Source organism: Benincasa hispida, chromosome 1 (genome assembly GCF_009727055.1).
Source record: "Benincasa hispida cultivar B227 chromosome 1, ASM972705v1, whole genome shotgun sequence".
NCBI lineage: Eukaryota > Viridiplantae > Streptophyta > Magnoliopsida > Cucurbitales > Cucurbitaceae > Benincasa > Benincasa hispida.
In genome coordinates this window covers 84,243,670-84,254,459 of record NC_052349.1, presented here as the reverse complement: position 1 = coordinate 84,254,459, position 10,790 = coordinate 84,243,670, and the positions used below count along the sequence as shown (strand labels likewise).

The 10,790-nt window shown below is 29.5% G+C and overlaps 1 protein-coding gene across 1 annotated transcript; it reads left to right on the top strand.

Moving 5' to 3' along the window:
- Positions 1–6,419: 6,419 nt before the first annotated feature.
- On the top strand, positions 6,420–9,975 carry LOC120091169 (F-box/LRR-repeat protein At3g03360-like). Its single transcript, XM_039049064.1, has 3 exons — positions 6,420–7,670; positions 7,980–8,171; positions 9,696–9,975. Exons 1-3 carry the CDS (start codon positions 6,528–6,530, stop codon positions 9,873–9,875), a joined length of 1,515 nt encoding a protein of 504 aa, XP_038904992.1. The 5' UTR covers positions 6,420–6,527; the 3' UTR covers positions 9,876–9,975.
- The last annotated feature ends 815 nt before the right edge of the window (positions 9,976–10,790 follow it).

Here is a 10,790-nt window from a genome sequence, read left to right as displayed (position 1 = left end):
CAACTTCTTGAGGTGTCTTAGGACACTATTCTTTAGACAAGTGAATCCTATTCCTGAAAGTAAGTAAACACTTCTTGGAATTCTGCATCAAATTCGAGTAAGCATTTTGTCGATATACATTACTTGAGACAATGCCAGCGTTTTGTTCCTACATTTTGAAATTAAAAAAAAAAAGAGTAATTTAGACCTTAATGAGATATTAGCATAAACTATATTTTAAGGGACCATTGTATCGATTCTCTCACTCTTCTTATATACTAAAAAAATATAAATGATTTAGACTCCTTAGAGTAAGAAATAGATTCTTTGGTTTATGCTTAAACTTTTTATCCCCATTATCTTACTTAATAAATAAGATTTATATTCATTTAATAAATTTAAATTTATCTATGAAATAAAAAGAAGATAAACTATAATTTTGATCTTTGTATTCTTGGGACTCATTCTATTTTAATTTATACTTTCACAAATTCAAATTTTAGTTCTTGTATTTTAGATAATTTTTTAATTATTTTCGCAGTATAATTTGAAGCTAATCTTTTTTTTTTTTTTTAAATTTTTATTCAAGAAAAGCCATCCTATTAATTTGAAAATATGTGAACTAAAATAGAATAATTTTCAAAGAATAAAAGCAAAAAAAAAAAAAGTATGAAACAAGTTTTTAATACGAAATTGAAATAGTTACAGAGAATATAGAATAAACAAATTAGGATGGTGAGATCCCTTTCCTTTTGGAAGGGAAAGATTACATGGAAAAAGAAAATCTCTAACTACAAAGGTTGGGTGAGTTTTTCTTCTGAGGTTGTATATTAATTGTATCTTATACAATTAATCCATATTCTTTTCATACCATCTGAACAATTCAAATTACTGTTTTACCCCTATAATTACCTCTTGGCCCTTAAGTAGCATTGTTACTCCAATGAACAATGTAGTTACGAACAATGTGGTGTTTTAAGTACCAATTGAGCTATGCTCATTTAAGTGTTTTAACTTTAGTTTTATTTTAAGAAACTTTAATAGATATATCAAATTTCATTATTTGCTTATATATTGGAAACTTTTATAGTTTTTAAATTAATATTATTTAATTTAGATATTGCTTCAATTTTAAATTTTTATAAATGATAAATTACTAGTTTAATCACTAAAATTTCAAAAATTGTGTTTAATAATTTTCTAAGATTTTAATTTTGTCTAATATATAGTAAATGTCTAACGTATCCATAATTTTATATACAATAGGTTTCAAACATATTCAAAAAGTTTAAAATTAACTATTTTATTAGACAAACAAAATAATTGTGTATCTGATTAACCTTAAAATATCAATTTAGTAAGCAATAGATTGTACATTGACTTTTTTTTAAAGAAAAAACGTGTAATATGATCTATTAGACACAACTGTAACTATGAACAACTCGTGAATGATTGTATTGCTTGTATTGGTTATATCCATGGACATCACTTGTCTTACGTGCATAAGAATTCAACTATGGGTCTATAGTGGTTTGTCCTACTGTGCATAATATTGGGGTTGATGCCCTAAAGTCTCGTGTCCTGTAGTTTGTAAACAGTTTGTACGAACGCTTGTGTTGTTAATATATGATATTTACTTCACATCTTGTATTTTTGCTCAGTTACTTGTTTTATTTGCTTACCACAAACCAATAAACATAAAATCCCTGGTTATCAGTATGTGACTCAAACATGTATGTGGTGACATACAAGTGGATCATGTCTTGAGTGATAACCAAAATGGTCTGTAGTATATGGATATAGGAGGGAAACCTTATCCTAGTAACGCTACGGATGTGGCCCGCTTTGTGAAGTAGTCACAAGTGTTGTGACTTATCACAGATGGTCTGATCTTTATCATTCGTGTTGGGGACATGCGAGCGGAGGCATCCTATACAAAGAGTTTGTATAAGACCTGACCATGAAATGTTAACGTCTCGTTATATAACATCGTTCATGACAGAGACTTCACTTCATTAGGATGACCGTAGGTAACATGACCTCAATCCTGAGTGAGTTGAAAATTCCTGCCATTGAGGGCGGCACTATGATTTGTATGGGTGCGAGTGACCAAGTCGCCGATTCAAACCTATCATTTTGGGGATTTGTCTGATTTAGGAGTTGTGAACTCAGCTACACAAGATGGAAGGCAGGGGTAAGTAAATAGATGGCTCCCTTAAGGGCTGGTTCCAGGGCTTGAACGATGTGGCACCACACACCTTCTTTTAGCCCAAGAGGTGTTCACACATAGTTGGACTATGTTGTATTGTTTATTAGAGGAATCAATGATATTTAAGGAGTGAGATGTAACTACAAGGGCATAATGATAATTTGGCCCAGCCGTACTTACGAGCATCTGTGAAGGGTCATTGTACTCATGATTGGTTATATCCGATGGACACAGAAATATATCTGTGGTAAGAAGAGTTCAACTGTTGGTCTTTAGTGGAATGCCTGACAGTTAACGGATGATGGATCTCGTGGCTAAAGAGTTTAGTCAGATATTCACGGACCGTTGAAGCTTCGAGCCACAGGTCTATTAGGTCCCCTGGGTAGCTTAGATAAAGTCAAGAACCAATATTTGGGTTAATTTGAAATGTTCAAATTGACACGAGGAAGTTCGATTATATATGATATAATAGAACTGGTTAATTATATATAATATAATTGGCTAAATGTATGAGATACATTATTTTGGAGGAAATTAGATATAAATATGATTTATATCAAGTAGAGGAGAAAATACTATAGTAGATATGTGATATCAAACTATAGGATAAAAATATAATATGATTATATTTATTAATTAATTAGTTGTTTAATTATATGATAATTAATCTAAAATTCAAGTTTGGACGTGAGTTAGTGGGAAACCGTCGGTTATTGTAACCGATGAAATAAAAATGAAATCGTTTCATTTTGAATCGTCGTCCTAAAGAAAAGAAAGAAGGCGCACGTTGGTAGAATTCTAGGCGATCCCTTAAAGATTCAAGTGACTATACGATAGCTCCTCTCCACCTAAACGATCGTCTACCTCGCGCCTAAACGATCGCATACTGTCGCCTATGCAATCATATAACTTCTCTAAACGATCATATAGTGTGTCGATCTTACTAAACGATTGTATACCTTTTCCTAAACGATTGTTCAGTAAATTCTACACGATCGTGTAGCTCTTCCTAAACGATAAGCAGTCTGCTATGCGATAGTGTTTTTTCCCTCCCACTTGCTTATCGCCTACACGATTTGTGTTTCCTCCTTCCTCTACCAAATTCACCAAAGCCCACCCTTTGGGTTTTTACTCTGAGAATACCCGGGGCTCTCTAGTGGTGGTGTCGTCCTGTTGCGGTCATGAGTTCGCGTTGTTCGTGTTGTTGCAATCGACATTTCCACTGGCTGTTGGTAGATCGCGTGGAGGTTTTCCACTGCGCTGGAGTTCCGAAGTGTGAAGACTGTCTTCAAATGGTATGAAACTCTCTCCCTTGTTGTTTATCTTGTTCTTAGCATGCCGCTAATTAAGATTTGATTGCATAACTATATGTATTGAACGTATAATATGTATTTCAGTCATGGTGAGATCGGAGGGATCCGAATGCGCTCATGGAACTCTTAGATATGAGATCCTTCACATAAGAGTTCAACTTGTCCAATAGTAATTAGTGGGTTTTGTTTTTCTAATATCCACCATCACAAAAATTTTAAGAAAATAGAAAAATTTGCTTGAAATTTATGTGGTTTTCTTAAAAAAAAAGTTTAGTATTAGAGTTTTTTTTAAGTACAATATTACTAATTTGAGTTTTTTAAAAATATTTTTTAAGTATTATAGTTGAATCTATACTATATTAAAAAGCAAGGATTTTAAAAAAAGTATTGATATAGACATTTTAATTCACATTTTATTATTTTTCCATTATGAACAATAGTTTAAATATGGAAGAAAAAAAATTGAGAATTTGTTATTTTCTATAATGTCTCTTAAATTTAGAATGGTTAAGAATGAAAAAATCGAGTAGCAAATCGATAATAAACCGAACAAAATAAAAACCAATCCATTGGTTTTGTTCTTTATTGTAAATTGATTTGGATCTCTCCTTTATAAAATTATAGATTTGGTTTGAATTTAAGTTAGGCCCAAAACCAACAAAATCGAACCGACTATCACTCCTATCTTATTATTAATAAAGTATATTTTTCTTATTGTCAAAAAATAGAACGGTAAATTTTTATAAAGTACGTTTTTTCTATTGAAAAGGGAAAGAAAAATGAAGATCGCCAATATAAAAAGTGAAAAAAAAAAAACCAAAAATAGAAAGAAAAAATTGGTCGATTTTCCACGTGTAAAATAAAGGATAAGAGTTTTATTAAACTCAGTTAACTTTTACGGATGGACAAACTCCACTATAAATATATTTAATTTGCTTTAACAAAGTATATCAAAACAAACTAATAACAAAAAAAAAATCTAAACAAACTAACAACGTTGTAACAAAATTGAGACTCCACCTATACACTTGACAACACTAAAAAGGAAAAAAAAAAACTAAAAATAGAAAAAGAACTCAACACTAGACCATTAAAAAAAAAAAAAAAAATTGCACCACAACTACAATATTTTTATAAATAATTTAAAAACTGCAATATTTCCATAAATATTTTCTAAACCTACAATATCAATCCAATTTTCCCAAATGAGAGAGCTTATACAAAAAGTCAGCCATGTGTTACAATATATATATATATATATATATATATATTTAATGTGTATTTTCAAGGTCTGTATAATTTGAATTTTTAAGATGATGATGTTGAAAGAGATTTTTAATTATCCGTCCTTAGTTCACGTAGAAATTAGATTTCAATAATAAATTATTTAATTCCATAAATGATATTAAATTGGTAGTATAGTGAGTCAGCCCTATCCTAAGTCCTAACAAGTAATGTATATAATTCTTTAGGGACATTTCATATTATTATAAGATAAATAATTAGCAATGTCATAATTGTATATAATTAAAATTTAGGGGATGCCAGCATGATATTATTTATATTTTATGTGTTGGACTTAATGCAACTCCTTACACTACCAACAAACCACCACATTTTTATTCGTTTGTTTTTCTTTTTTTTTAAAAAATCTATTCGTGTTCTCAAAGGCATCCAAATCATTATGTTTAAATAATTACAATAATAGCAATAATGATATTGATTATTATTATTATTATTAGCATCATCATCATATCGTTGTTTTATATATATATATTTAAATATAATAATGGTTGGGGGATTGGAACTTGGATTTGTAGTAGTTAACAATAATATCGATTGAGCTATGCTTCCTTTTAATTTTTTATTAAATGATATTTAGTTTTAATTTTAATTGTTTTTTTAGTCAACAAGAGATGAGAATTGAACCAATAACCTTATTCAATACATGTTACCACTTAGCTGCTGTTTAAATGTTGATATAATTAAATTTAATGCAACTCATTAGCTTAAAATTGTAAATCAATTGATAATTTAATATATTATCAAAACATGAGGATTAAGAATATCTCGATAAAAATATCTTCAAATCTTCTCTCTTATATGTTGTTGAACTAAAAATGTAGTCTACACACTTAGCATGAGTAAAAATACATGAATAAAATATTTTTGTCTGAAGTATAGGTCACCTATTATCAACTTAAGGTCAATGATTCAATTTGCCTCAATCATAAGGTTGAAACGAAAAAAAAAAAAAAAAAAAAACAAAAATTCACCAAGTATTTTTGCTCTTGTACTATTTATTTAACAATTTAATATTTGAAATTCTAAAAGATATAATAAATAAGTTCACTGTGTTTAATTTTTTTTTTTAAAAAAGACAATTAAATATCTTTATACCATTTGTGTATTAATTCCTCTAATGATAAAAGTAATACATATTATACAATATAAAACTAAAGCATACTCCTCTATTTAGTAAAGAGTAATCAAACCCATAACTTATTATAAATGAGAAATATCCTTAATTTGAACATAAGTTTAATGACTAATGTAATGACGTATAAATGAATCAATAAGTAAACAACACATATTTACATGGTTCATTAATAGTGAATTAACTACACATATACGGATAGAAAAGAGAATCGACTTTAATTATTATCTTGAGATAATATACAACAGAGTACAAAATATAGAGATAATGTGTAAATGATGAAGAGTGTTTATATATGACACATCTCTTAAATCTTAAATAGAATATATAAAAAAAATAGAAAATTATTTTGAAGAATCAAATTGTAATGAAGCCAAATTACAAAGATGTGATCTATAATCAAATTATAGAGACTAAAAACATGTTGTAAGTTTTAACCTTATTTTTTTCATTGATTTTGGTTGAACTCTGTTAAGTAACAGCCAGACAGTCCAAGAACATCAAAGTATTGGTTTCTCCAAAAGAGAGTAGTTGACTTTCTGAAAAATTGAAAATCCCATTTTTTTTTCTGAATCAAAATTCAATTCCAATGGATCTGATATCTGAACTCCCAGACCCCATTTTGCAGCACATTCTTTCATTTCTCCCCATCAAACAAATTGTTCAAGCCACTATCTTATCCAAAAGATGGAGCCATCTTTGGTTCACTTTCCCATCTTTTGAATTTGACACAAACTTCTTTCAGTTTGAACCCAACTTATTAGAAACCAAACAATCAGCTGAAAACAAGAGACTTCAGCTCATCAACTTTGTGGAACAAACTCTCAAGCAGCTGAAATGCCTCAGGAAGTTTACGCTTCATACCGACTTCCCAGGGCCGAACTCAGCGACCGTCGTCGACCAGTGGATCGACTACGTGCTCAAGAACGGCGTCGGGGAGCTTGAGATTGTTGTGACAGTGGAAAATGGCAAAAGGTACAATCTGCCTCAGAGAGTTTTTGCAAACCAGTCATTGACAGTTTTGACAGTTGGTGATTGCAAATTGTGTCCTCCATTTGAGGGATTAAAGTTGTTGAGTATGAAAAGGGTAAGCCTATTGGGAGTTTTTGCTGAAGATGAGATTGTAAAAAGATTAGTCTCAAATTGTCCTCTCATTGAGCATATCAAACTCAATTCTTGCCTTGGACTGAGAAGTCTTTGGCTATGTGAAACTAATGAACTCATAACAATGGAGGTTCAAAACAATAGTGGGTTGTATGAGATTGGGATCGAAGCCATGAATCTTCAAGCTTTTGAGTTTAGAGGGCAGTTTCAGCCTTGTTGTATCAATATCAGCTCTTGCAAGAATCTAAAAACTTTGAAACTTTCCATGGTGGCTATAAAAGATGATTGGTTCCATGATTGTATCTCTGAATTTCCTCTGCTTGAGATGTTGGCTCTGTCTTATTGCCACATGTTGGAGAGCTTGAGAATCTCAAGCCCCCATTTGAAAAAATTCATCTTGTGTGGATGTGAATCAGTGACGAGAGTTCACATCGACACTCCGTGTCTATCGGTGCTCGAGTTTTCTGGGGATGTGATTTCTTTCTCTCTAAACGCTCCTGCTCTCTCGCAAGCCAATGTCGAGCTCTCCCCACGGATTTTCGATAATCCATGGTTTGTTAAACAGATTGAATTCTTAGCACATTTCAATCATCTCAAAGTCTTGACATTGCAAAGTCGAACAGGAAAGGTTCGTTCTTATTTGCTCTACTATCCAATGAGTTCATTCCTAGTTTTTAAAAACTTGTTTTTGTTTTTGAAATTTGACTAAGAATTCAACTATTCTACATAATATTGATACAAACTACAATAAGAAAATGAAACGAAATAGACTTAATTTTCAAAAAACTAAAAAAAAAAAAACAAAATGATTACCAAACGAGTCTCTAGTTAATTGTTTCTTCATCCGTATGCACATAGATATTAATTTGATTTACAAAATGCAAGTTCTCTAACATCGCTTGTTTGTTGGATATGAACTCTTTTTTTTTCTGCAAAGACTGTGACTGTTCCACAGGAGCTGAGGGAGACATTTGCTTCCCCTTTATATGGTGTGAAGCATTTGAAACTTAAGATAATAAAGCCTTTGTTTAGTCCTTCTCTTAAAGATCTTGTGGAGGCTTTGCTTTGGATTGCCCCTCAACCAGACACCATCACAATAGAATCTGGTTTTGGTAAGAAGATTTTAAAGGTAAGTATCACTTTCATGCCATTCTTTGATTATTTCTAAAACTGCAGTTTTTACTTGATTTGAGACTCACTTTAGTCGAAAAAGTCAATTAAACCAAACCGGATTGAACCGTATTTCTAATGTTTATTACAGTTCTCAACTTAAATTTCCTATTTTTTTTCTCTTAATTTGGTTTACTCTCCGACATTGAAAATTAAATTGTAAATTTGGGGTCTATAATTTGAAAATGTTAGAATTTAGCTCCTATGATTTATAATTAGAATTTCTTTCCTAATAGTAAGAACTATTTGTTAGAATTTTATAAAATCACATACTATTTATGAAATTTTATTAAATGGTATGAATTAAATTTCAATATTTAAAATTATAGAAACTAAATTCTAATTTTATTCAAATTACAGGAATTAAATTTACAATATAACCGAAGCTTAATGTTATAAATGGTATGCTGAAAAAGAGTTAAACAATCTAGTAAAGGGAAGAGGTGAGGATGATCCCTCAAAAGAAAAATTATTTGGTGATCTTTAGTTTAAGAGATAGGATGGTTATAGGCAAAACCAATGTCAATCACTAGAATACAAGTAGAATACTTCAATTAGTGTAAGATTATCGACCTATTTGAATTGACTAGAGAAAAAAATATTTTTTTAAAAAATTCTTTCTTATTTAAACTCTTTTTATAAAAAAAAAAATTCAAAAATTATTTTGAGTGGTTGTGGAATACTTTAATTTTTCTTAAAATTACTTATTTTCAAAATTAAACACTCAAAAGTTAAACCAAACACACCCTATTTCTATAGAATTAATCCATATGAATTTAGGTCTAAAGCAAACAATATCGTACAAATATATAGATAAATTTATGAATACTACTTACATTTACGAGTTTTTTTTTTTTTTTTTTTTTTTTTTTTTTTTTTTTTTTTTTTTACTTTCTAGCAATATTTTCATAATTTAAGTTCTAAAAACTAAGACCTCGTTTGGTAACTTCGTTTTTTAGTTTTCTATTTTTTAAATTTATGTTTGTTTCCTTTCAATTTTTCAATCATGGTTTTCACATTTTCTTAGATAAACACTTGAAATCTTAGTCAAAATCTAAAACAAAAATAAGTTTCTAGAATTTTTTTAGTTTTAAAAACTTGGCTTGGTTTTTAAAAACATTAGTAGAAAGTAAACAATAGAAATAAAAATTTATGGGTAGAAGTAATATTCATGTACTTCAATTTCAAAAACAAAAAAATTAATTTCTATTATCTACATTTTAAGAGTGTTTTAAAGAACAAAAGTTATTTTTTCAAGGACCGTTTAATAATTAATTTTGTTTTTGAAATTTGATTAAAAATTCAAATGTTAAGTTAGAAATGATGAAAACTATGATAAAGAAATTTTAAGAAAACAAATACATTATTCAAAAGTCAAATAGATATCAAACGGGCTTAAATTGTTATCGAGTGGAGTCTAAATCATCATCTTTTTTCAGCCTTAATGTTGTTTAGTAACATTAATATATGTTTTGTGTCTCAGTTTGTATATGAAAAGGCAACAAATATAGCAGTTCATCATTGTTGCTGTGCCTCTCTTCCCATTACATGTTGGAAGCATTCCTTAAAAGAGTTGAAGTTTGAGAATATTAGAGAGGATGAAGAAATAAATAATTTAAAGAACTTTTTCCATGAAAATGCAGAGTTGTGTTGCATAATTTGAAGATGGATGGTTGACATATCATCATAAAAAATTAATCCCATTTCATCAATTTAATGAATGCCTTGTATATCTCTCTTTAATAAACATTATTTTAATTAAGTCGGAGATAATTGAAATATGGATGGGTGATTAATCACTTTTGTCAGATTTGAAATCACTCTAAATCATGCTTTTAATAATTTAAAATCAATTTTGATTGTATGAAGGTAACGATTAAAAATGTAAAAGTAACAAGTGTATCATTATCTTGAGACTATGAGGGCTCTCAACCACATGGGTAGTTCAATTTGTTCATAAAATATTAAAATGATTTTGAATGATTTAAGACATGTTTATTAGTGATATTGAACATGATAAAAGTGATTTTAGTTATATTAAAAGCACTTTCAAACATGTTATCAAGTCATCAACCTCTTTTTTTTTTTTATGTATTTAATTTCTTCTTGTTTTTGTTTTTATCCTTATAAAAATTTGTGAGGATGAAGATTTAAATATCTAACCATTACTTAACCATTAAGCTAAAGGTATAATGCTTTATCCAATTGATACTTTAAAATTATATATAACTTTTTTCTTAGCTTAATAACATGTGAGGTGAGACTTTTGAATCTCTAATTTTTAGTGAGGACATATACCTAAACCAATTGAGTTATACTTTATTTGAAAATATTAATTTGTTTCTTTATCTATAAACTTCAAATTTTAAATATGATTATCCACTACAAGAAAAAGAGAATCTCCTGATTTCAAAAACGGGCCGAGAGAGAGAACCGACAGAGAGGGTCCTTCCTGACAGTGTACAATAGGCGTCGGGAGTTAGCGCTATATAGATACTGTCGGGAGTTGGTTTTGAAATACACATCTAAGGCTATTTTCTCCCACGACTTATTTTATTCGTTGAGAGTCAATGTTAAC

What these genes read in the sequence shown, in the direction of transcription:
- LOC120091169 (XM_039049064.1), top strand. Translation starts at nt 6,528, where the DNA reads ATGGATCTGATATCTGAACTCCCAGACCCCATTTTGCAGCACATTCTT. An exon ending in TGCAAAGTCGAACAGGAAAG is followed by an intron (nt 7,671 to 7,979) that starts GTTCGTTCTTAT and finishes TTTTCTGCAAAG; the next exon opens with ACTGTGACTGTTCCACAGGA. An exon ending in TTGGTAAGAAGATTTTAAAG is followed by an intron (nt 8,172 to 9,695) that starts GTAAGTATCACT and finishes TTTGTGTCTCAG; the next exon opens with TTTGTATATGAAAAGGCAAC.